We start from the raw sequence: 27,183 nt of genomic DNA, 5'->3' as shown, positions 1-27,183 counted from the left end.
GAGAAGCCGAAGCTCCGGCGGCGCTGCGGGGCTGCAGTCACAACCGGAGCCCGAGCCGCCGCTAGTCTCCGGACGAGCTATAAGCCAGGAGTACCGGCTGTGGAGAGGCGGGGCCCGACGCCCGCTCTCCTTCTCATTTCACCATGTCGCGGGGCTCTATTGAGATTCCCCTTCGGGACACTGACGAGGTAAGTGTCGAGCATGGGGGAGGGTGAGGGCCGTGAACTTGGACGATCTCCCCCTCCCCCTTTCTCTCGACTTCGCTTCCGAAGTAAGAGCACTGTCTCTCCCAGATCGAACTCCCCTACCGAAGCTCCGACCACTTCCTTCCCCAGCCCCGGCACCCTCCCAGGCTGGGAACATCAGGTCCCCGAAACCTTGAGGCCACCCCGAGAAGGAGTTCTTTTAAAGTTCCCCTCCAACCTGTTCGTATTTGACAGTACTCCGCTCTTCCTAGTTCAGAGGCGCGGGAGTGTGAGTGTGCTTGATCAAATGTGAGGGACCTCACAGACCACAGAGGTGGACACTGATGTCACTGTGTTCTCTCTGCTGCTCAAACTAAGTGTCTCTCCCCGGGAATATGTAGGATGTCGCCCTTCCTCCCTTAGAAACTCCCGTGTCGCTGCACAAGGCTCTCTCAGCGAAATAGAGACCCCAAGCCGCTGCTGTGTGCTAATAGAATTGCCCCCCTCTCCCTTGTCTCCTCTTTTATGGATGGCCAATAGCTTGTCTGAGTAAAGCTCTCAGAATTGCTGTTGTCTTATTGGCTATCTCATACTCCTATTTGTTTGTTTGATTGAGATACAATATTGAGATGTGTTTCACTTACTATAAAATGCAGTGGTTTTTAGTGATATTCAAAAAGCAGTATAACCACCACCACGATCTAATTCTAGGAAATTTTTCTACTGTGATTTTTGTGCCACAGTCAGGAGTGTGTGTGACACAAATGCTTCCTCCATGTTGCCTTGCTTCAAGGATTGTGCTTCTTGTCAGACCAATGGCATCAGAGTCTCTGGGGTGCTTATCTACACTTGACCTGCACTATGCATTAAGCAGAGTTTCCTTTCATTTTTTTCAAAGCTTTATATAGTTCTAGTGATTTGAAGACAGCTAGCAGGATTTGTTTGCTATGCTTTTACTTTACTATTCCATATAATGTATTTGGCATATGCTCCTTAAACATTTCTTAACATATACTTGTTTAGCCTTACAGAAAGTGAACACAAATCCTATGAATTAAAAAAAAAAAAATTCTATGTATAACCAGACTGATGAATCTCTGGGAAAAGAGCAGTCAGAGGAGAAACATGGATTTCAAAAAGAAAAACAGGGACTTCCCTGGTACCCCATGCAGGGTTAAGACCCTGCATTTCCACTGCAGAGGGCACAAGTTCGGTCCCTGGTTGGGATATAAGATCCCACATGCTGTGGTGGCATGGCCAAAAAAAAAAAAAAAGGAAAAGTAAGAGTTAAAACCTACATTTTGTATTTTAGGTCATTGAACTTGATTTTGATCAGTTACCGGAGGGAGATGAAGTTATCAGTATTCTGAAACAGGAACACACACAACTGCACATATGGATTGCTTTGGCCGTGAGTATTCATGTAACATACTTTTTATATGTCGACTGGAAAAAAATATGTGGTTTCTGTTTTCAGATACAGTAATAGCCAGCTTGGGTGAATGATAGTACCGTGTATGTGAAAGTTAATTATATTATAATCCAGTTTCCTAAGTGGTCTGCTGGCCTCTGGTAAATTAGAATATGTTGGTAAAAGCAAAATTCACTTAAGCCAAATAGTACTCAGCATTGAACATTTGATTATTTAGTGGTTATTCAGTGAGGACTGGCTTATGATTTGCAGATAAACTGAGAAAAAAGCAAGGTGCCACAATGTAAACAATCTAACACCTCAGTACTAGCTGCATGATTATGTTTCTTTTTTGTGGGAACATTATAGGAAATGATTATAGTAATGAAATATAGTGAATACTTTAATCATTATTCTTAAGCAAGTTTGCCACAAGTCACTTTTCATGTAAGGATTTAAACAAGGCATCTAATGTTAGCTTGAATAGTCAGAGAAACAGATCTGGAATTAGGTTTGTGTCCAGTGCTCAGGTGTAACTCCTGAGTTTCTTAGGCTTGGGTTTAAAGAGAGGTGCTATCAGTGACAAGCAGTGCCTTCCTGACTTAAGTGCTAAGTTTTCTCAGTCTTTGGAGAACAGGCCATTTATGCTTGTCACTCATTTTTTTAAAACCAGAAGAGAACTTAAGTTGTTTTTTTTTTAGTACAAATGCCTCCTTTCACAGCACTTATATGAAAATTGGAGTCTTGCAGGGTTAGCATGACACCTGTAGTAAGATAAATTTATGAACCATTGTGGGCTACAGGTTGTTAAAACAAGAAAGAATGTAGGCTTTGGGATTAGAAAGGCCTTTGTTCAAACTTCAACACAGCTGCTCACTAGTTCCGTGACCTTCAACAAATGATCTATCTTCTGAGCCTATTTCCTCATCTAAAATAGGGGGTTGTTAACACTGGATTAAAAGATAGTTGTAGAGATTAGAGATAATGTCTAAGAAACTCCTGGCATTGTTTGTGGCCCAAAGGAAGGGGCTAATGATGGATATTCCTTATATTATTAACAAATGAAACAAATATCCACAGAAGTTATTCAGCAGGCCCAAAGTCATAGATATTTTTGGTGGATCTAGAACTAGAACCCAAGTTTTTTGTTTGGAATTCTTTATACCTCTCACTATTTCTTTCTCTCTTTGGCTCTGATTTAGTTTGCAATCAACTATTGCTGAGTAAGGAGATGGAAACATTTGTAGTGATTTTAATTTTTTAAGCAACTTGATTAGGTATATTTCACTGTAGTAAACTGCATATGGTTGATAACAGTCAAAAAGGAGAAGGGTTCCTTATTAAAATAGAAATTCCTCACACTGTTGAATTAATATGGGCATATTTAGCATAGAAATTTATAAACATGTTGAGCTGGTAATTCTAACATCCTCAGGTGAATTTCAGACCACTGAATATAACACAGACATTTGAGAAGCTTTAGCACATATATACACCTGTGAAATGATCACCATATTTAAAATAACATATACATCCATCACCCCTGAAACTTTCCCCCCAGCTCTCCCTTCCCCACCCTCCCATAGTGCCCAGGCACTTGTTAATATTATTATGTATGATCAGGTAAATTAAGTCAGATTTCTTTGAATTTATGATAGAGGGAAAAAATGCCACATGAAAGCAAAATAGTGCCCCGGCACCCCCTGATCAGCTTTTTGTCAATGAAGATTAGTTTGAGATTTATCCACATAGTTGCATATATCCAGTAGCTCCTTCTTACTGCTGAGCAGTAGCCATTGTACAGATAGACCACAGATTGTCCATTCACCTTTTCATCAACAGTTTGGTTGTTTCCAGTATGGGGCCTATAAAACCTCTGTAAACATTTGTGTTCAACTTTTTGTATGGACATAGAATAATTCTAACTTGATTATATGCCTTATAGCTGGAATACTACAAGCAAGGGAAAACAGAAGAGTTTGTCAAGTTGTTGGAAGCAGCGCGTATAGATGGCAATTTGGATTATAGAGACCATGAAAAAGACCAGATGACTTGCTTGGATACATTGGCAGCCTATTATGTTCAACAGGCTCGTAAGGAAAAGAATAAGGACAACAAGAAGGATCTTATTACACAGGCAACCCTATTGTATACAATGGCAGATAAAATTATTATGTATGATCAGGTAAATTAAGTCAGATTTCTTTGAATTTATGAAAGAGGAAAAAATTGCCATGTGAAAGCAAAATGTGTGTAATAGGCAACAGAGTTTCTAAAACAATTTTTAGTATGGTTGATAACAGTCAAAAAGGAGAAGGGTTCTTTATTAAAATAGAAATTCCTCACACTGTTGAATTAATATGGGCATATTTAGCATAGAAATTTATAAACATGTTGAGTTGGTAATTCTAACATCCTCAGGTGAATTTCAGATGTATTTTAAGGAGTTTGAACTTTTCGTTTTGTCATTTTTCTTGGCTTGCATTTTGGGATAATTTCTCAATTTGTAATTCAGAATTGCTTACTGATGGTTTAAACACACTATAGTGTTAGGGGAATTTGTGTGATGCCCAACTTCTCCCCTGTATGGTTTTCATTTTCATGTTACACGTTTGTCTTAAATCACGGTTAGTCCTATGTAAAGTCAAGTGTAAAATGGTACGTTACTTTTTCAGAACCATTTGTTAGGAAGAGCCTGCTTCTGCCTTCTTGAAGGTGACAAAATGGATCAAGCTGATGCACAGTTTCATTTTGTACTTAACCAGTCTCCAAATAATATTCCAGCACTGCTTGGTAAGTCATTTTCAGCAACCATCTTAGGAATCTTCATTTTTCAGCATGTGCCTAAAATACATCTCTTTGTTGATAGCTCCTTAGTAACTGGGCTGGGCAGCAAAGTAGAAGAGCTTTACCTTAGTAAAAATAAAACCTTCGTGGGGTGGGGAGGAGACTTCCCTGGTGGTCTAGTGGTTAAGAATCCACCTGCCAATGCAGGCAGCATGGGTTCAATCCCTGGTCCAGGAAGATTCCACATGCCACGGAGCAACTAAACCCGTGTACCTCAACTACTGAGCCCGAGTGCTGCACAAGAGAATCCACCACAACGAGAAGCCCATGCACCATATAAAGGAGCTCCCATTCACTGCAACTAGAAGAGAGCCTGCATGCAGTAACAAAGATCCAGTGCAGCTAAAAATAAATAAAATTTTAAAAAACAAAAAAACTCTTGTAGGGAGTTCCCTGGTGGTCCATTGGTTGGGACGTCATGCTTTCATGGCCAAGGACCTGGGTTCAGGGCCACCCAGCGTGGCCAAAAAACAAAGACGGAAAAAACTTACTGCAGGAGATCATCATTACTGTTGGCATTACAGAAATAAAATATATACCAGTTAAGCATAATTTGTAATCTACTTCTAGAGAATCAGTAAACAACCTATTTGGACAACTCTAAGCTAATTTTTGTTTTCTAACATTTCACATAAATATAGGACTGTTCTATTTATAGACATAGATTAATAGATCCTTATGGAAAGCAAGTTTAAATATGAAATCATTTTTACTATTGACTGTTTTTTACTGGGAGATATATATTTGATCTAGGTTAGTTAGTGGAGAGTATATAACACTTGAGTTCTTTAATAAGTGCATGTTTATTTTTAAAAATCATTACAGGTAAAGCTTGCATTTCGTTCAACAAGAAGGATTACAGAGGCGCTCTAGCTTACTATAAGAAAGCCTTGCGGACTAACCCAGGTTGTCCAGGTAAGAGAAAAACTTCAAGTCTAAGCTGTATATGATCTAACTTAAAATATTGATATTTGATTCAAAGGCTGAGTAGAAGTAGTTCTTAATACATCTTTTTCCTGTATACTTTTTTTCTTTGCAAAATCACATTCATTTAGCAAATTTTGAAATTAAATATCAAGTGTTTCCAGAAGGAGAGATTGTCAGACTGTGTCACATTCTGTTGTCAGGCCAAGTAAAATAGGGAATGAAAGTTGCTCATTGGATCTGGCAACATACAAATCATTAGTGACCTTGATAAAAGCAGTTCTATTGGAATGGTAGAGGTGAGATACTCATCGGAGTGGAGTCCAAAGAGAAAAGGGAAGGAAAGGAATTGGAGGCAGCAAGTATAGAATCTAAGGAGCTTGACTTTCTAAGGAAAGTAGGAATGAAGTGACACTGGAAAGACAAATGGAATCAAGAGAGGATTTTTTAGGATAGGGGGGTGTGTATGGATGAGAATGATGTAGTTGAGAGGGAAATTCTGATGATGCAGGAAAAAGAGGGGAGGGTTGCTGGTGCAGTGACCTTAGATGAGAAGGGGTAGCATCTAATGAGCACTGGAGAGGTTGGCCTTTGATAAGAACATGGTTGACTTTTGGCATGGGTTTGAAATTGGGAAGCATTTATAAGCTTAGTTCTGCAGATGTGCATGTAGCCAGTCACTTTATTTAAGCCTATAATGAAGCTCTCTGTTTAAAAAATTGCTGTTTAAAAATTAGAGCTTGAAGGTACAGTATAGTCAGGCATATTGGAAGACAAGAAAAATAACATTATTTTTCTGACCCCCAGTGAAGTCAAGATTGTGATACACCCAAAGATTTTATGGTGGGATTATGTTGAGGTTAATTCTGGCATTTTGCAACTTATAAATAGTGTGTAAGCATTTTAAAAAATTTAAATCCTAAGAATGCCTTAGTTTGACAGACTAAATAACTTGATTTTATTTTTGTAGCGGAGGTTCGTTTAGGAATGGGCCATTGCTTTGTGAAACTTAACAAACTGGAGAAAGCTCGTCTGGCATTCAGCAGAGCCCTGGAACTCAATTCCAAGTGTGTGGGAGCATTGGTGGGACTGGCTGTTCTAGAACTCAATAATAAAGAGGTGTGTGATAAAAAAACTGTTTAGTTTCTGACCGTTTTGTCAGGTGAATAGTATTAAATTATATATTGAATTATATCTCAACAGAGCTGTTAAAAAATGCAATCTTTTGGAGTCTTTCCTATTATTTGCCTTGGGGATTAGCAGTAGATTGTTTAGGACAGTGATATCAGGTATATTTATTACATTCACCCAATTTCAAAGGGCAGGAAATGCTTTCCAGTGGCAGTGTTTCTGCAGTGAAGTCTGTTAAGAAAGCTAAATTCTGAAAGTTTAACTCACTGTTTGAATTTATTTCTATTATTTTTCCTTTAATTTTTGTAGTTTTTAAAGATTACTTTCCATTTGCGTTATTACAAAATCTTGGCTATGTTCTTCATGTTGTACGCTACATCCTTGAACCTTTCTTATACCTTGATAGTTTATGCCACCCACTTCCCAACCCTTATATTGTCCCTCCCCTCCCCAACTGGTAATCAGTAGTTTGTTCTCTATATCTGTGACTACACTTATTTTTTGTTATATTCACTATTTTGTTGTATTTTTTAGATTCATATAGCATTTATCTTTCTGTGACTTATTTCACTTAACGTAATGCCTTCCAAGTCCATCCATGTTGTTACAAACGGCAAAATTTCGTTCTTTTTTATGGCTGTGTTGTATTCCATTGCATGTACATGTGTGTGTATCATCTTTATCCATTCATCTGTTGATGGACACTTAGGTTATATATCTTGGCAATTATAAGTAATGGTCTGGATTTTGAGGTAGTGTTTCCAGTTAATATTTGGCTTTTCAGCTGTGTGCCCAGGAGGGGAGTTGTTGGGCCATGTGGTAGTTCTGTTTTTAGTTTTTTGAGAAACCTTCATGCTGTTTTCTGTAGTGGCTGTGCCAATTTATAATCTCACCATCACGGTTTGAAATTTGTTATTGCTGGCGAGAAAGTTAAAAAAAACTATATTTTGGTATCTGAACTTAGATTTGTATAATCTTATTTCTTCAGACTAGAAAAGAAACTTTGAAAAAGTGCTATTTAAGTAATGTTTCACTCATCCCTGTCATCACTGTGTTTCCTTTAGGCTGATTCCATCAAAAATGGTGTCCAGCTTCTTTCCAGAGCCTATACTATTGATCCTAGCAACCCTATGGTATTAAACCACTTAGCAAATCACTTTTTCTTCAAAAAGGTAGGAGAAATCATTTATTAAAGTTGTTTAATTTTAAATCCTTATCTTTGCTTTTCTGCACTGCAGTTGACACTTTATCTTTTTAACTTCAAAAGAAATTTTAATCAAGAGAATTTTTTCAAGTTAGAGTTTATATTAGTATCTAGATATGTCTGTTTGTTCATTCAATCATTTAATAATTATTGACCCTGTATACCATACCCAATGTTGTGATGGAGGTGTGAAGTTCAGTAAGACATTTTTTGCACTCAAGGAGTTCAGTTTCATAGAAAACCCAGACATGTGAACAAATGTAAATGTAAAAATAAAGGTCTCTACCCTGCTGTGGTAGAGAAATGAAAGAGGAAATGATTAAGTGGTTAAGAAAAGTGTTTACCACCAAGAAGGAAAACGCTCTTGAGCTACATTTTTAGAAGATGATCACTAGGTAGCTGAAAGAAGAGAGGCACAGCTTGTTTATTTTTGTATGTTGTTTATTTTGTATGTTGATCATGATGTCATTTTTAAAGTTGCCACTAATTCTGTAGAGCAATGGCTTTCTAGATTTCTTAAATACTAGAAAAGTTTTTATATAGTTGGTAAGCATGAGTTTAATAAATCATTTTGCAACTAGGTACTAAATTATACCAAGAACTTTAATTAAATAGCAATTTAAGTAAAAGTTCACAAAACTACATCGATCCTTATTAGTAATACATGCTATATTGCTGTTATTGTTGCTATTGGTATGCACTCTATCCTTACTAAATGCCAAGTACTGTTAAAAGTGCATGGCATGAATTTATGTAATATTCAAAACAATCCTGTGAGATAGGTAATATTTTCTTAATTTTGTGGATGAATCATGGAAGCAGAGTTAATACCCTGAGGTCACAGAGCTGTTAACCATGGTGCTTTACTCTCCCTGGCTATAGAAGCCCCTTTCATAGTGAATTATTAATTAAGCTTTCAGTTTAGTTCAGTTCAGTCGCTCAGTCGTGTCCGACTCTTTGCGACCCCATGACTCGCAGCACGCCAGGCCTCCCTGTCCATCACCAACTCCTGGAGTTCACTCAGACTCACCTCCATCGAGTCAGTGATGCCATCCAGCCATTTCTTCCTCTCTCATCCCCTTCTCCTCCTGCCCCCAATCCCTCCCAGCATCAGAGTCTTTTCCAGTGAGTCAACTCTTCGCATGAGGTAGCCAAAGTACTGAAGTTTCAGCTTTAGCATCATTCCTTCTAAAGAAATCCCAGGGCTGATCTTCTTCAGAATGAACTGGTTGGATCTCCTTGCAGTCCAAGGGACTCTCAAGAGTCTTCTCCAACACCACAGTTCAAAAGCATCAATTCTTCGGCGCTCAGCTTTCTTCACAGTCCAACTCTCACATCCATACATGACCACTGGAAAAACCATTTATGCTATAGCTATTACAGTCCTAAAAGGCAGCTACTTAGGGAGAAGATGGAAATATATTTTAAAAGTAAATGAAGTGTTACTGTTTTAAGATAAAACATTAACACAAGTTAGATTGGTTTTTATTGGGGAAAAAAATAACAAAAAACAGAGGACTAATGATTCTAAATATTTGAGTGCATATCTAGTAGTCAGTGCTTACAAATGTTAGGACAGCTTCCTTGAACCAGATGAGAATAACGCATTTTTGATTTTCGATGCTAGTCATGCTTCCACTGCTGAAGATAGAGACTTGCTTCTACTGAGCACAATTAGTATATTCAGAACCTTAAAGGTTACCTAGGTGAAATATGTAAATCAAGGGAGTCTATTTGAGTGTTACTGAACATCTGATCTATGATCAGTGCTGTGCCAGGTGTCATGAGGTCCTCTTGCATTGAATATGTCTGTAAGGCTTACAGAGCATGTTTGCATACGTTTTCTCAGTTTGTCATTAAAACAAACCTAGAAGGTACACAGGCTATTTCCATACCCTCATTCTAGTGAACAAGATATAAATTTAGCTAAAGGCTGTGTCATGTAATTAAAAGTGTGGAGTTTGAATCACTTAGTTCAGATTCTGGCATCACCATTATATATAATTCCTTGGCTTTGGGCCAATATACTGATTTCCCTAAACCTTAATTGCCTCACTTGTAAAACAGTAATAATACCTACTTTATAGGATTTGAGGGGTGGTAGTTAGGGTTGTTAAATGTAATATCCATATTACATACCTACCTAATGGGAAACAGTCCCTGTTAAAAGCTGCAATCCCATTATTTATAATATTAAAAAAATGTCAAAAGTTTTACATCAGACCAGATTTCTGGTCAGATGAATAAAACACATTCCTATTAAAACTGAAACATTGTTTCTACCCCTGATGTATGAACTGTGACTTTTGAGACACTTGGCAGATTAATCAAAAGGAAAGTCAAATCTAGCAGAAAGGTCATGACCCAGGCATTCAAATAGCGTTGAATGCAGGTCCAGGCGCTGGTACTTGTTACCTTCATGTGACAGAACATATCCTTGGAGTGGGGAAGAAAGTAAACTGAGGTTCTAGCTTTTCACTCTGGATAACAAAGTTTACTTAAGTTTCTGTTTTCCCATCAATAAAATGGTAATAATGACATACTTTGCAGGGAAGGTTGATTAAGCTTAGAACTAACATAAGTATACCTAGCGGAGTACTTTGGATATAGTGAAAGTGTAGTTGCTTAGTCGTGTCTGATTTTTTGCAACCCTATAGACTGTATCTCACCAGGCTCCTCTGTCCATGGAATTCTGTAGGCAAGGATACTGGAGTGGATTGCCATTTCCTTCTCTGAGGGATCTTCCTGACCCAGGGATCAAACCTGGGTCTCCCACATTGCAAGCAGATTACCATTTGAGCCACAAGAGAAACCCTTGGATATAATAGTTCTTATTAAATCATAACTGCTCCCATTACTGTTAATAAGGGACTTAACTTCTCTTGGGTTTTCTAATCACAAAAATAGGCCTGATGCTTCAAAGGATTATTGTGGAGATTAAATGAAGTAATAGACATACTGAGCAAATGTTAAGTACTATACAAATGTTAGTTCCCATCTTCCCTAAGTTTATCAGCAAGGGGAATAAGGAGAGTGATTTGTAAATATGGGTACAGTGCTGTTATTGTTAATTCAGTTAACAGATTTTTAAAGTGAAATTTGAGGAACCCTATGACTGAGACCAGTAGAGTTGTTGGAGCTTACCCATTGATTTTTGGGTCTTCCTTGATCAGGATTACAGTAAAGTCCAGCACTTGGCTCTCCATGCATTCCATAATACAGAAGTGGAGGCCATGCAAGCAGAAAGTTGCTATCAGTTGGCTAGATCATTCCATGTCCAGGTAAGTTAATTTTACATCCTGGAGTATCTTAATTCTTTAATGGTTTTCCAGATCTTTAAATATGTTTGTATATATTGTTGGTCTTGTTTTATTTTCATTTTTTAGGAAGATTATGACCAAGCTTTCCAATACTACTATCAAGCCACACAGTTTGCCTCATCCTCTTTTGTGCTGCCTTTTTTTGGTTTGGGACAAATGTACATTTATCGAGGTGACAAAGAGAATGCATCTCAGTGCTTTGAGAAAGTTTTGAAAGCTTATCCTAATAATTATGAAACTATGAAAATTCTTGGCTCTTTATATGCTGCTTCAGAAGACCAAGAAAAAAGAGATATTGCCAAGGTACGTTTTAAAAGTCTTAGTTATTTTCTGGTAGCTATCCCTAGATGCTCATTTCTTGTTATTGCTTATAGAAATATGGTTTTGATAGCTGAGTTTGTTCCAGTTGAAATAACAACTGACATTAAACAGGGTAGAGCAGCTACCACGTTTTACTTTCATAGCCTAGAGTTGGAATGCCTTAGCTTAATGATATCTTTTTATCCCAGGGCCATTTGAAGAAAGTCACAGAACAGTATCCTGATGATGTTGAAGCTTGGATTGAGTTAGCACAGATCTTAGAACAGACTGATATACAGGTATTTGATCACATTTTTCATCTACCTAATGTGTTTTTGGTAAGCCTGGTATAGTGTTTCTCTCTTTTTCACTTACACCTTATTCTGTCCACCATGAAAATACAGGGTGCCCTGTCAGCCTACGGAACAGCAACACGCATCCTTCAGGAGAAAGTGCAGGCCGATGTCCCCCCAGAGATTCTGAATAACGTGGGTGCCCTTCATTTCAGACTTGGAAATCTGGGTGAGGCAAAGGTAGGAACGAAGGACTGATTCCTTCTTTTGAACTATCAAGTTCAGTGCGCACCTTTTTCGATGTATCAGCCAAGTCTTTTCACAGTGTAATTTTCTTTTCTTTCTCCTAGAAATACTTTTTGGCATCTTTGGATCGTGCAAAGGCAGAAGCTGAGCATGATGAACATTATTATAACGCCATTTCTGTTACAACGTCATACAATTTAGCCAGGCTGTATGAGGCGATGTGTGAATTCCATGAAGCTGAAAAACTATATAAAAACATCTTACGGGAACATCCTAATTATGTTGACTGTAAGAATTTTAAACTTTATTTTTTATGTATTAAATGCTCACAACAGGAGCAAAAATTTAGCCTGAAAAAAATCTTTCTTGGAACTAATAATAAATAGTTTTAGGGAATTTCCTGGTGGTCCAGTGGTTAGGATTTCTTGCTTCCACTGGAGATTAATTCCCTTTTCGGGGAACTAAGATCCTGTAAGCCACACAGTGTAGCAAAAAAAAAAAAAAAAAACTATTGAAAAAACAAAACCAACTGTTCTAAAGGTTATACCTTTTCTTCAAAGCAAATTTGTGGCCTTAAAAAAAAAAAAATGCAGCTTCACTTAAATTTATCCTGGAAACAGAAGGAAACAACTGAAAACCAGTGGGACCATATTTTATAGACTAGTCCATCTTCAGTGGGTCAGCTACCTTTACTAGGCTTTTAACAACTCCTTGACATATTTGGTTATGGGTTTATCTTAATGGTGGCTTCTGTTTTGATTTACAGTGTTTTTAATAGTCATAAAGGAGAGTGCCTTTCCTGGAAATAATTATTCCTAAAAATGTCCTACCTTGAGTTTTTGCAGCCTGAACAGTGTGAAATTTGGAAAGTTTCTAACTGAAAATCATTTATATGCTGCACTTCCCTTAAAAGAACCTAGAGCTATGATGTTTTGACTCTGGTCAAATCAAGGGCTGGTAACTTGGCCCCTGTCATACTATTATGAATAAAAAAGTGATTTAAAATAAGATTTTAGTTGAATTCCAGGCTTAATTTGAACTGAGTTGATAGGCAATTGTAAACCATTGTTGGTTTCTTGAGAGAGTGACATTTTCTGGAAAAAATAACAATTTGACATTTGTGTGGCACTCCCTGGTGGCTCAGATGGTAAAGAATATGCCTGCAATGCAGGAGTCCTGGGTTCAGTCCTTGGGTCGGGAAGATCCCCTGAAGAAGGAAAGGCAATCCACCCCAGTATTCTTGCCTGGAGAATCCCATGGACAGAGGAGCCTGGCTAGCTACAGTCCGTGGGGTCGCAAAGAGTTGGATACGATTGAGTGACTAACACTTTCACTTTTAAAATTACTTAAGGGAAAGAGACACAGTTAGAGCCCAGGTTTTCTAACTAGTAATCCCTTAGTGGTCTGTGTTTTCACTGTTGTGTGATATGCCAAGCACAGTGCTGTATATCAGAGAGAAACGGGAAACAAAATGATGCCAAGCTTTTAAAATAACTTAACTTGAGATAATGACTTGATCCAGAGTGCCAGCTTGGGGAATGGAGTAGAAGAGAGAATCTGAGATTTCAAACAGGAAGGTTTGATGGTATTGAAGTTGCACTTTAACTTATTAGATATACAATTAACTATATTGATGCTTGATGTTTTTTCACCTGTGATGTGTTAATGAAAAGCAATTATTTTAAAAGTGCAACTTTAAAATTATGGTCCTACTTTATAGCTAATATTTTAAACATAAAAACTTGTGTATTTTCAGGCTATCTGCGCCTAGGAGCAATGGCTAGAGATAAAGGAAACTTTTATGAGGCTTCAGATTGGTTTAAGGAAGCTCTTCAGATTAATCAGGTTGGTAATAATAATTCTTGGGTTTGAAAAAATAATTACATTACCACATCACCATTTTCCTTCGGGAAATCAGTTTTTTCTTTTAATGGCTGTGTAGGTTGGCTTCCCTCCTCCTTTTTTTTTCATTTACTTTTTAAAGATACTAAAGGGCTTCCCTGAGAGCTTAGTTGGTAAAGAATCAGCCTGCAATGCAGGAGATCCTGGTTTGATTCCTGGGTTGGGAACATCCGCTGGAGAAGGGATAGGCTACCCACTCCAGTATTCTTGGGTTTCCCTTGTGGCTCAGCAGGTAAAGAATCCACCTGCAATGAGGGAGACCTGGGTTTGATCCTTGGGATGGGAAGATCCCCTGGAGAAGGGAAAGGCTACCCACTCCAGTATTCTGGCCTGAAGAATTCCATGGACTCTATATAGTTGCAGAGTCAGATAGAACTGAGCAACCTTCACTTCACTTCAAAGGGTGTAGCGTCATCTAGATGTTTGGATTGTGGCCCACAATGAGAATTAGATTTCACGTCACAGCCTAGTACACACACACATGTGTATGCAAATAGCTGAGATCAAAGTTTTACAGATTAATAAATGTGATTTGTAAAATCATATTGCCCTAGGCAGTACATTGATGTTTTTACTGTATTCCATTTTATTGCATCTCTTATGCTGATAACTAAACACTAAATTGATTTTATGAGTCATTAATCCATCTCAGCTGTCAGTTTGAAAAACACTGTTGTAAATGTAGCCTATAAACCTCTCCAGGAATCAGCTGTTCTGGAAAGATGGTTGATCTCCAAAGCCAAATTACAGATCTTGCTTCTTTTTATATGTGTGTTTTTAGGACCATCCAGATGCTTGGTCTTTGATTGGTAATCTTCATTTAGCAAAACAAGAATGGGGTCCAGGCCAGAAGAAATTTGAGAGGATATTAAAACAACCGGCTACTCAGAGTGACACTTATTCTATGCTGGCCCTTGGCAACGTCTGGCTTCAAACTTTGCATCAGCCCACCCGAGATAGAGAAAAGGTAATCTCTTTTCATTTCTTTAAAACAAAGTTGATTCTTACTTGATTCTTATTTGAATTTTTTTAATAATCTTTTTATAGGAAAAGCGTCATCAGGATCGTGCTCTGGCTATCTACAAACAAGTACTCAGAAATGATGCAAAGAATCTGTACGCTGCTAATGGCATAGGTAATTATAAGATTTGGATATCCATAATTATGAAATAAATGCTTTTGGAAGGATGTTTATATATCAGATTTTCTCTCTAGTTTTTTTTCTGGCTACAAATAGGAAGTTCTAATTCCGTGACCCTTTTTATAACTTTAGGAGCTGTCTTGGCCCACAAAGGATATTTCCGTGAAGCTCGTGATGTATTTGCCCAAGTAAGAGAAGCAACAGCAGATATCAGTGATGTGTGGTTGAATCTAGCACACATCTACGTGGAACAAAAGCAATATATCAGTGCTGTTCAGATGGTAATGTTTTATTTTTCAAAATATTTTGTTTTGTGATCATCGTTGAGCAGTTGTTTTCTTAACCATTCTGGCCCCATCGGTTTAGAGGCTTATAATTTTATAAGGTTAAGACCAGTCTTTGATGTCCAGACAAAGATGTGAGTCCTGGGTCCACCATCAATTGCACGTCTTGGGCATGTCTATAAGACAGAAATACTTGTACCTTAATCTCATAGAATTTTATGAGGATCCAGAATGAAAAATACTTGGCACTAATTTGCCTAGCATAGCAGTATAAGTGCCGGAAGATAGTGGGATTTATTATTCATTTGGGCTTCTCTAGTGGCTCAGCTGGTAAAGAATCCACCTGCAATGCAGGAGACCTGGGTTCGATCCCTGGGCTGGGACGATCCCCTTGAGAAAGGAATAGCTACCCACTCCGGTATTCTGGCCTGGAGAATTCCACGGACTGTATAGTACATGGAGTCGCAAAGAGTCGGGCACGATTGAGCAATTATTCATTTGCTCATTTTATCCTGTTCCTTTTCAGATGAGAACTGCAATTCGGAAAGGTTAAAAGACATTTAAAAAGAAAAAACTCCCTCCATGGGGATAACTTCATAGCTAGAGATTTTTGTTACGCTTTTCATATTTGTTGATTACTTGAAGTGAAAGAGTCATGCCCAGCATCTTTAGCATAGTGAGCATCTTTAGCATACCTAGTGAAAAAGGAAAAATGCTCTTATTGAAATTATGGCCAGAAAAAAACAAGTTTTCTGACCAAAGATAGAAGACATGAGCAGTCCAGGCTCTGGGAAGTAGTTAACCATTTTTTCTAAAAAGGATGAGTATTATTATTATTATTGGGAAGGTAACTCATCACAAGGACTTACAGAACCCTGATTGCATATGGTAGTCTCAGAGGTTGTATTTTTGGAGGTCAGCCTTCTTGGTCTGCAAGTCAATTGCTAGGAATAGCCAGGGATAAACCATCTAACCGTCTTCACTGAGAAGAACTTGCCTACAACACTCCTAACGTTGCATGGTCAGAAACTGACTTGTTCGTGGCAAAATTAATACCTTCATTGCTATATTAGTTTTACGAAGAGATTAACAACCAGAACTGTGAGGCTTCTCATATTGATTACCAGTAGGTTCCACCAGCCCTAAAGAAAGGTGGTAGAGCACCATAGGAGCCAGGTGTATGACTTCTGATAAATCATCAGTAAGTCTTTTCTAGATTGTATTGCTAAAGATACAAAAAAGACTTTCCATCTGTTTCACCTTTCAGTGTTGGTCCAGATTTCAAATGGAAAGACTATTTCGAGTATGTAATTTTTCTTATCAGGTTTTTATGTTGTGAAAATGTGTGCTGGTGAATGTCAAGAATCAGTCTCAATTTAGTCTTTGAAACTAACCATCCAGAAGATACAATACCTTTTCACATAGCTTTAAGATCGCTTGAAATTTTGTTATAATAGTATGTAATTGTTGTTGTGCTTTAATTAACTTTTTCTCTTTTTGTAGTATGAAAACTGCCTCAGAAAGTTTTATAAGCACCAGAACACAGAAGTTGTGCTGTATTTGGCCCGGGCCCTCTTCAAATGTGGCAAGTTACAGGAATGCAAACAAACCCTGCTGAAGGTAAAAAAAGAGAACTCAGTTCTGTGCTAGTTTGTATTTTTTACTCTGTTTTACACATGCTTACATGCCTAATACTCTTAACTAAAATTGTTTTCATAACATATGAAAAATTTGCTTTGTTTTTATTTATAGGCTAGACACGTGGCACCCAGTGATACAGTTCTTATGTTTAATGTGGCCTTGGTCCTACAAAGATTAGCTACCTCTGTCCTGAAAGATGAAAAGAGTAATCTGAAGGAAGTACTTAATGCTGTGAAGGAACTGGAACTTGCACACAGGTAAGATTTTGTACCTGTTCCAAACAACCTTTGAAATTGTTTCTTTAAACCCATATGTCTCAAAGGAGAATCATTCTCTAGTAGAATCATTCTGGCAACTTTTAAACCAAAGCACACAGCTGCCACTAGGTGACATCAAACCATAGCCAGGATCCTGCTAGAATTGGATCCTATAGTCCAACCCCTATAACTGGCTAGCTTTATAGGCTTGCCCTAGATTTTTTATTAATCTGAGAGTAATATGACCCAGAATTTTACATACTAGAAACTTTTAGACTCCACTTATGTTGGAGTTATACCAGTGTCTTCTTTGAGATAGGAGTTTTCCTTGAGCTAAGATTAAGGCCTTTCCTCTTAAATAACTGAATAAGTTTATTTGGCTTAACTCAATTTATGTAACTTTATAGTATTTAGTTGGTAACTCAGTGTATGTTAAAGTTAAAATCTGACATCTCTTCAGGTTTTATCCAACCTTATTTGAGTTCTTGTTTTAAGTATTTCTTGCCTTTCCTAGTAAATTATATGTGCTTTCATGGCTTAAGCCTCCTAACCTCCATGCTGACATATTTAGTAAATTTGATGTTTAGTAAATATTAGTTGCTGGAATTGATTTTTGGTTGTTTGTGAATTTACTGATAATGTTAAATATAACTTTATCTTCATGAACTTGGCTGGTATTGCGTGGTATGTTGTTGAGAGTTCTTTTTTAAGTGAGTTGTATATGTGTTTTTCCTATTGAGATGATAGCCCTTTGTGAATACATTTAAGTATTAAGTGTTCATTAATTTCAGTCAGTATGTAAGCCTTCTCTGAAACTTCTTTTTGAAAACAGATTAAAAATCTAAAGGGTCTATTTGATTAATTTTTTTTTTACATATTTTATTTTCTCATTCCATTTAGATATTTCAGTTACTTGAGTAAAGTGGGAGATAAAATGAGATTTGACTTGGCCCTCGCTGCTACAGAAGCCAGGTAATGTTACTATTTATTATGGAAGGTGACTTTGGGTGAGGTAGTGATATCCATATGGGCTGGGAGAGTGACACAGTAGTGAGGGATTCTGACCTTCTAGGCATCAGTCTTTCTCCTCTCTGGGATGTTCCACCCTGGGCTAAGGCTTTTTCTTGAGGGTTCTTTCGGGGAATATGCCAAAGTTAATTTAGTTCAAGTCCTGAAGTTATATGGGAAAAGACTTTTCTGATTTCACTAACATCAGCTATGTAGTCAGAATCAAGACACGATTCCTGACTCTGAGTTATATGTAAAGATATTGTTGGGAATCTTTTTAGCTGTGCTTTGGGAAGACAGTTATAATTTGGACACTTAAAATAGTTGACAGTATTGGCTTATGAGAAATTAAGTTAATTTTGCTAATTAAGACTTCCTATGATCCTGCTTCAAACTTTTAAATATGTGTAAATAATATAAATGCTCTGAGTTTTTAAATAAAAAGTATACTAGCTGCATTCATATTTCTTGAAATTGGGAACGTTCTAGGCAGTGCTCTGACTTACTGAGCCAGGCGCAATACCACGTGGCCCGGGCACGCAAACAAGATGAAGAAGAAAGGGAGTTGCGGGCCAAACAAGAACAAGAGAAAGAACTGCTAAGGCAGAAACTTCTCAAAGAACAGGTATTTCTTGTGTTTGCGGTGATATAGAATTAAAGGTGTGCATATATACACTTTGTTAGAAAAAGTTCTTTTGATGATAGCCATGATTTTATGGTCATAAGAACATTTTGATGAGATTTTTCCCTACCCTGTTTTCCTCATAGGAAGAGAAACGTCTCAGAGAAAAAGAAGAGCAAAAGAAACTTTTGGAGCAGCGGGCCCAGTATGTAGAAAAGACCAAAAATATTCTTATGTTTACCGGAGAGACTGAAGCAACAAAAGAAAAGAAAAGAGGTGGTGGTGGTGGACGGGTAAGATGACTCCAGCTGGAAATGAAGTTACCTGCCTAAATGCACTCAACATTTAGTCGCGCTTTGGCTTCCTCCTCTGCTAAAGGATAGTCTTCAACGCAGAGAATGCTTTAAATGGTATCTAGTCTTTAGAAATGCACTTCAGTGTTAGTTTTAGTATAGTTTATCTTGTAGCAACCTTGCAGCTGATGATCTTTGCTATGAGAAACATTCATCCCAATTAGCAGTTTTAAAGTATGGGCCTCACCATGCACCTCTTCCAGTCGACTCAGGGGACTGATGGCATGAGGCCTATTTCATACAGCCATATTCTGCCAGCCAGGACAGCACTGACTGTGGTCTTCTTTGGATTTCAGCGTTCCAAGAAGGGAGGAGAGTTCGATGAATTTGTCAATGATGACACCGATGAGGACCTGCCTGTCTCCAAAAAGAAGAAGCGAAGGAAGGGCAGTGGTAGTGAGCAAGAAGGCGAGGAAGAGGAGGGCGGCGAGAGAAAGAAGAAGAAGAGGAGAAGGTGGTGTCATGGGATAACTTTTTCAATCACTTCATGAAAGTGGAAAACACCTTTCACCTTCTGAATCTTAGGGCTAGAATTTGGGAACACCTGGTAATCTCTTGATCCACCCAGACAAAAACCTTTCCTGCTCCTGCTTCCTGCTTTAATCCTAAAATGGACCCCAGTTACCAAATACTAAAAATTTCCTTCTGAGAGCTCTGAGCCAGTCATAATTGCCTTTCTTATGTCTATAAAATTGCAACACTTAATTGGAAAACCTATGCAGTTTAGAATGAGAAAAGTTAGTGGTTCTGTGCCAACTGTCCATCTTAATAACCTTAAAAAGCCCCAGACCTCAGTTTCTCTCTGTAAAATGGTGAGAGCTGTGGCTCACCTCACGTTTCACAGGATGGGTAAAATGTGAATTTAGCTGACAGAAGGGCTTTTCATCCTCCCACGCCATCCGCTGTGAGGACAGGGGGTGCCTTGTCCTCTTACCTGGAGGGGCCCTTGAACTCTCCCACTCCTCTCGTGGTGCTTCCCTGTCCAGGAACCCCCAGGATTATCTAGGCCTGTTCTTCCCAACCCGAGGCTGACTCTGCTTGTGGAATTCAACCAGACACACTGACCTGTGGAATTGAAGCTGCGGCTGAATATTAGCAGACCTAGGATGAGTAGTTGGGAAGGAAGGAAGAGGAGGGGGAGGATGCTGAGTCTGGAGCCTGGATCTTTTCTCACATCCTCTTATCACTCACCAAGAGCAAGATCTGAGCTTACATGCATTAAGAGGGCTCAACAGTGACTCACGTAGTCAGAAGACTTTGCATAAATCCATGGTTTATTTGTATGGCAGACTGCTGAGCCTTGTGCAGCAACTGTAAGTTGTGGCCTCACAGTCTGGTTTCATTCAGCACCCGTAGAGAAGGGTGTTGAGAATGACTCACACCATTTGGATGGCGGAGAAGTCTTGGGCTTTATAGGCATGTGAGTGAATCTTGACACACTTTCTTTTGGTATTCACTATAGACCTCCGAAGGGAGATGAAGGATCTGATGATGATGAAACAGAAAATGGCCCCAAACCGAAAAAGCGCCGTCCCCCGAGAGCAGAGAAGAAGAAGGCTGTGAGTGTCCGACACCTTTTTCTTCCCTGGTAGGCATAAAAGATGTCTGCTAGAGACATCCTCCTCCTGCAGTGTCTCCAAGCACAGACGCTTGCTGCTAAAGTCTGTTGGTTGCCATTTGATGGTATCATTGCAGTGCAAACCCAATTTAACATGACATCCTAACGGAAGTCTTCACTAATGTATTGTGTGTGTTCTTTCTTCAGCCCAAGCCAGAACGTCTGCCTCCTTCAATGAAGGGAAAAATAAAATCCAAAGCCATAATATCATCAAGTGATGATTCGTCTGATGAAGATAAACTGAAAATTGCTGATGAAGGGTAGGAATTTTTTGCTTGGTGTGTTCTCCTAATGAAAGGTAACCGAGAGTGGTCACTGTGACAGAATGTCATCTCTAGTTTCTTAGAATCTTAGAACTGGAAGACACCTTATCACACACCTCATTCTGATCTTGTCATTTTGTCTACCAAATATTTGTCCCTTACAGAAGGAAACCTATTTTGAAACCTCCTTTCTTCTTGGATATTAGTTGAAATTTTCTATATGACATCCTCCTACACAAAATGTATCATTTTGCTACACCTACACTGCCATTGACTGGCGTAAAGTATTAGGAGTAGCTGGATCTTGGTCACAGGAAGAAAGGCACTTTCTTGACCATTTCCTCCCTTGTCAGGCAGGGATGACTCAGCACTACCTGCCTGTGGAGGGCTTGTCCTGTACTCCTTTAGCTTACAGCCCACTTGGTCGAACAATATTCTGTTTTACTTGTCCTGAACTTGCACCTGAAGCTCCACATTTGGATTCCTAGACTAGGACTCTTAATACCATACTACACCTTATTCTTCTGATGGCTATCATTTCACTGATGGGCATCATTTCATTCACTCATCCAACAGATATTTTAATATCCATGTTATGAGATGAGTGCTAAGTGCTGGAGATGCAGAGGAAAAAGACATTGACCCCTCTCAAAGGAATTTGTCCTTTAGAAGCAGTTAGAGAATGACAGATAAGCCAAAACTACATTATACTGGGGAAAGTGTTATCACTTATATTTTCCATTTATTGCTTGCCAGGGACCATATGTAATCTGGAGTTGAAGTATTAAGGGTAATTACTGAGATATATTTTGTAAAAGGCTGTTTAAGTCTTTTAGAAGACTAAAGAGTCCTAATCACCTGTACTTCTAAAAAAAAAAAACAAATAATAAAAAAGAGTTTTTTAAATAAAAGCAAGAGAGGGAGTCCTGGTGGGTTAGAGGTGAGGCAGCAGTGAGAGGTTAGCATGTTGAAGGGGCTAGGGGTCTGCGGCTGGGGGTTGGGTGGCTAGCCTGGTAGGGTGAAGCATCTGTGAAGATGTTTGGCTCCCATTTGCTCTGAAGACACTGGTTGACACAGATTCAGATTGCTTTTCCATAAACCACTGGTCCTTGCCCACAGTGTTATCCTGGTCCATGGATTAGAGGCGTGATGGTTGAACCCTCAGGAAGTGTTTCCTTCTTTAGCCAGATGGAACGGAGTGAATTAGATTCAAGGGGCCCACTGGTACCTGGTGTATACACAGAAAGAATATCCAGCATCCTCTTGTGCACGCTTCACGTCCTTCCCGAGTGACCTGAGTTACATGATGCGTGTCTAGGTCTCTTTCAGATGTAAGCACAAAGAGCCTCTCTTCAGTCTGCAGGGATGTTTTCATTGTTGGGGAGAGTAATCTGTTTCACCTCCATCACCCTTCTTAGACTGACCCTGTAGGATTTAATATTCCTTTCTTGGAATGTTTGTCATGGAAACCAAAACCAAGGAATATGCCAGAGGAGAAGCAGGTCCCTCCTGGTGAGCGCAGTGCAGTGGGGGGTTGGGGGGGTGGAGGTAGCAGCTGTCACAGTGGTTGAGGGAACGTTTGTTCCTGCAGGAAGCCAAGATTGCCTTGCCACCACCATCCCGAGCATTAGCACAAGTCCCTTTCCTTTAACGTCTGATGTGTAGAGAGCAAGCAGCAGAGCCCCCCAGCCCAGTGTCCTGCGCAGAGTACGTCTAGTCATGTCGGAGGGCGCCAGAGCAGAAGCAAAGCCCAGAACCGGGATGGTGGCTTGGCTCCTTGGCCGACTGCTGCACAGATGGGACAGGGAGCCCCACTCAGCCAACCCCTGGGAGAGGGTTCATGTCCATAGTCTCTGTAGCCAAGTGAGGTCCTAGGCTTTACCTCTGCTGCTATGGATTTGCTTATAAAGATAAATGTATTCCTTCCTTACCTGATTTTACGTGTGAAATTCATTCTGATGAAAGGTGCCTGGTGTGACCAGTGAGAGTCATCCTTCCCTGTTTTTATTCTGTCTTAGGGCTAACGTGCCTTATTCTTTCTTCCTACTTAATCCCATTTTTATTATGAACAACATCTCATTTACAAAAAAAGTACACCAAAGAAATATCACAGTAAAAACACTGATCAGGTCCAGAATATTCTGCCCTTCTCTTTTAAAAGGCCATCCCCTGATTGTCAGGTGGTGTCGGCCAGAGACCTGGCCTGTAACGAGCATTTCTCTTTGCCAGGCATCCCCGCAACAGCCACAGCAACAGCGACTCAGATGAGGGTGAGCCGCGGAAGAAGGGTGCCTCCTCGGAGAGCGACTCGGAGGAGAACCAGAACAAGTCCGGCAGCGAGGCCGGCAGCCCCCGGCGGTCCCGGAGATCCCACTCCGATGAGGATTCAGACAGCGACCAGCCGGCCAGGAAACGCAGGCCCTCAGGCTCCGAACAGTCAGACAACGAGTCCCTACGGTCAGGGCGGAGCCGCTCCGCAGGCTCTGAGATGGACTCCCGGCCCGCGTCCCCGAGTGCCGAGTCGGACCACGACTCAGAAAGAGCATCTGACAATGAGGGCTCCGGCCCAGGTTCCGGAAATGAATCTGAAAACGAAGGATCCAACAATGAGGCCTCGGATAGGGGCTCAGAACGTGGTTCAGATGATAGCGACTAGGCTCTATTTCATGAATACGCTTCATCTCTGCAGGAAACTTTTTAACATATGAAAGCTGTGATAAAAACATTTCAGGTGTTTGGTCAGTGGTGAAATTTTTGCTAAGGCAATTTTTTCCCCTATCCATTCGTACATTACTATGACCCAAGAGATGTTTCCCGTGCTAGAGTCTAATATTTGAGTCTCTCGAGCAAAAGGTGACTATTCTTCATTATGGTACAATTCCACCTATCATATGTGAAAACCCCAGAAAAATACACCCATGTGCTGAAGCATTCCTACAGAGTTGTGAGTGCCTACAACAGTGGCACACGTGTCATCTTTGTATGTTAAGCAGTATACTGTTTGGATTTCTATTACAATCTTACCAAGTGGTGTGAGAAACTTGGTGTTACTGTCTTTTTCCATTTCAAGCTTAGATCAAGAATATTTTTATTTTCTGGAGAAAGAGGTATCTACTGTATAATTGCACCAAAGTACAAATGAAAGGAAGGTTTTCTTCAATAGGGTAATACTGCAGCCATGTAGATAAAAACAAATATATCATCTGTTAGGTTGACTAAGATGTGGAAAAATGCTTTTCTGTTAGTAGAATGCAAAGACCTACCTAAGCCACATAATAAAATTCTTTTACCAATTTTTATGTGTAAACTTTGTGTCATTTGGGGAGGGGGGGAGCAGTACATTTGTATATGAAAATTTAGTATCAATAAACTGCAAATATTTGGAAGAACCTGAATTAAACTGAAGACTGTTTACTCAAAAGTTTTGTAATTCTTTGTAGATTTCTGAAGTGTTTTTAAAAGATGCAAGAAGCTATTTACAGGGACTTTCTTGGCAGGCCAGTGGTTAAGTCTCTGGGCTTCTCATGTAGTAGGGGTGGGTTAAGTGTCTGGTTGGGGAACTAAGGTCCCACATGTGTGGCTCAGCCAAAAAATTAAAAACAAACTGGAAGCCAAGACGGAAGCAACCTGAGTGTCCATCAGCAGATGAATGGATAAAGAGGTGTAGTATGTATAATGCATATACAATGGAATGCCACTCAGCCATAAAAAGGATGAAATACTGCCGCTTGCAATGTTGACAGACCTAGAAATTACCATACTAAGTGAAATAGAAGACAGATACACAGTATCACTTATAGGTGGAATCTAAAAGTAATAAATAGGAATTTGTTTACAAAACAAACACACTGATAGATGTAAAAAACAGTTACTGAAGGGGAAAGGAGAGGAGGGATAAATTAGTATGAGATTTAAGAGATACACATTACTATATAACCAGGATTTGCTGTATAGCATGGGGAACTGTATCTGATATCTTGTAATAACCTATAGTGGAAAAGAATCTAAAAAATATACATATCATAATATATATTCATATATATATATGAATCATTTTGCCGTATTCCTGAAACTAACACAATACTTCAAAAGAAAAAGATGTTTTAATATGTAAGACCAAGGTGCTAGTATGTATTTTTATTTTCAGTACCTTTTGTGATTAACGACTTAAGGATCATCATTTTATGTAGTATTGAACAGTTTGTAAAAAGAACTGCAGTTATTTTGGTCGGCAAGTATGAAATGCATTATAAAGGCATTGAGAACAGAGATCAAGTGTCTTTTCTATCCTCAAATGGAGTGATGTTTGCACAGGTTATGGGAGCAAAGGGAGAACAAAGTCAAGGCAAGGTTTCCTGAAGGACAGACTTGAAGCAACTCACCCAGTGGAGAGTTGAGGAAGGTGTTCTCCGCATGTGCAACTCTAGGAACTAGAGTAACTAAAGGAGGAAAGGTGGATATTAACCCCACGCCACCCCACCCCCTGTGAAACGTGACAATCCTGAGATTCAGAATCTATAATAGCAAAGGTGAGGTTCAGACTATACTCCAGGTCCTCTGTCTACTCTCCCCCTGCTTTTTCCAATATGTCACATGTAACTTGGGGTGACATAGTTAATCCCCAAAAGACAAATCCAACTACTGGGTAATCATTTCCTAAATGATGACTCACTTCAAGCAATAAGTCTATTGGTAGAAGTTCCCTTGGAGAGCTGTTTATGGAGAGATTTAATCTAGTGAGAGTGATTTCCCTAATATTCCACTGCCCACTTCAGGTTTTGGCTAGGATGGTGCTTTGGAGTACAGTTCCAAAGCACTTTTGCACGTCTAAGTCAGTTCCACTTAAGATGGCTCTTTCTTCCAGGGAAGCCCTCAGATCAACAGAACGGGAATATTCTCCGCAGTCACTTTGTTCATGTCAGAAAGCACCACGTGGTTTCTTCAGGTCCAGCTCCCTCTGGTCTTAGGAGCCTAGAGATGACGGAAATGACCAAGGAGCAGGAGGTGCCCCTCAGGACGGGGAAGACCCTTCTGACAAAGGAAACCTGACTGACCTGCCGCCTTTGCCCTTCTGCCACTGTTCTCCAGGACTCAGAGCAGCCTGTGTGTCTGGACAGGCCTTCTTCCTCTTTTTTTTTTTTTTTTTTTGAGGTGTAACTGACATATAACATGATGTTATTTTTAGGTGATTTGATATTTGTATTGCAAAATGATCACCACATTTAATTAACATGTCATCTGACGTTACAAAAATGGAAACAATAAGGATATTCCTCAAATAATTAAAAATAGAACTGCCATACAGATCCAGAAATTCCACTCTGCTTATTTATGAGAAGAAAATGAAACAGTAATTCAAAAAGATGTATGTCCTCACTATGTTATATAAAGGCTCCTGCGCCTCGCCGCCTCCCCGCCCCATGGCTCAGCGGTAAAGAATCTGCCTGCAATTCAGGAGCACACTTTTGATCCCTGGGTCAGGAAGATCCCCTGGAGAAGGGCATGGCAACCCAATCCAGTGTTCTTGCCTGGAGAATACCACAGACAGAGGAGCCTGGCAGGGTTCAGTCCACAGGGTCACAAAGAGTCAGATACAACTGAACCAGCTTAGCACACACACATTATCTATTGTAAATATGAAGCATTATTTACAGTAGCTGAGATATTAAAACAATCTAAGTGTCCATCAGCAGATGAATGAATAAAGATGTGATACACACACACACACACACACACACACACACACACAATGAAATGCTAGTCATCCACACACAAAAAAAGTCTTGCCATGTGCAATGAGTCAGGTGGACCTTGAGGGCATTATGCTAAATGAAATAAGTCAGAAAAATATCCTATGATCATTTATATGTAGACTCTAAAAAACAAAGCCAAACAAACCTAAACTCATAGACACAGAGAACAGATTGGTGGTTGTCAGAGGCAGGTGTGGGGGAATGTGGGTGAAAGGGTAAAGGAAGTCAAAATGTACAAACTTCCAGTTATAAAATAAATAAGTCTTGGGATTTAATGTACAGCACGGAGACTACATTTAATAATACTGTAAAGCATATTTGAAAGAGGACATCTTAAAAGTTCTTATCACAAGAAAAAAAAATATTTTGTAATGATACATGGTAACAGATGAACTTTATCGTTAATCTTGCCCTTGCTCTTGGCTGTCTCTCAAACCTTGGTGCTTGTCCATACAGCTTGCTTCATTTTTAATAGATCCT

The 27,183-nt window shown here is 39.3% G+C and overlaps 1 protein-coding gene across 2 annotated transcripts; it reads left to right on the top strand.

Annotated features, from left to right (window-relative positions):
• On the top strand, window positions 1-24,217 carry CTR9 (CTR9 homolog, Paf1/RNA polymerase II complex component). 2 transcript variants are annotated; one of them, XM_052652559.1, is made up of 25 exons: window positions 1-188; window positions 1,498-1,596; window positions 3,542-3,781; window positions 4,272-4,389; window positions 5,269-5,358; window positions 6,338-6,486; window positions 7,563-7,670; window positions 10,876-10,983; window positions 11,089-11,325; window positions 11,532-11,621; window positions 11,727-11,855; window positions 11,966-12,149; window positions 13,618-13,706; window positions 14,545-14,730; window positions 14,811-14,898; window positions 15,037-15,092; window positions 16,692-16,808; window positions 16,941-17,086; window positions 17,987-18,058; window positions 18,584-18,719; window positions 18,863-19,009; window positions 19,366-19,523; window positions 20,532-20,628; window positions 20,835-20,947; window positions 23,180-24,217. In XM_052652559.1, the coding sequence occupies exons 1-25, from the start codon at window positions 144-146 to the stop codon at window positions 23,604-23,606; spliced, it is 3,429 nt and encodes a 1,142-aa protein (XP_052508519.1). In that variant the 5' UTR covers window positions 1-143; the 3' UTR covers window positions 23,607-24,217. The 2 variants fall into 2 exon arrangements, with proteins under 2 accessions (XP_052508519.1, XP_052508518.1); XM_052652558.1 differs by having other exon boundaries at window positions 15,037-15,185.
• Window positions 24,218-27,183: the final 2,966 nt, after the last annotated feature.

The sequence above is a fragment of the Budorcas taxicolor genome, chromosome 15 (genome assembly GCF_023091745.1).
Source record: "Budorcas taxicolor isolate Tak-1 chromosome 15, Takin1.1, whole genome shotgun sequence".
Classification (NCBI taxonomy): domain Eukaryota; kingdom Metazoa; phylum Chordata; class Mammalia; order Artiodactyla; family Bovidae; genus Budorcas; species Budorcas taxicolor.
Note: the sequence above shows the minus strand (reverse complement) of the source record. Positions and strands in the feature narration are given on the sequence as shown.

Bases quoted from the DNA above. Each gene is read 5' to 3' on its own strand.
- CTR9 (XM_052652558.1), top strand. From the start codon at position 144: ATGTCGCGGGGCTCTATTGAGATTCCCCTTCGGGACACTGACGAG. The intron at 189-1,497 runs GTAAGTGTCGAG...TTTGTATTTTAG, and splicing joins CCCTTCGGGACACTGACGAG to GTCATTGAACTTGATTTTGA. The intron at 3,782-4,271 runs GTAAATTAAGTC...TTACTTTTTCAG, and splicing joins AAATTATTATGTATGATCAG to AACCATTTGTTAGGAAGAGC.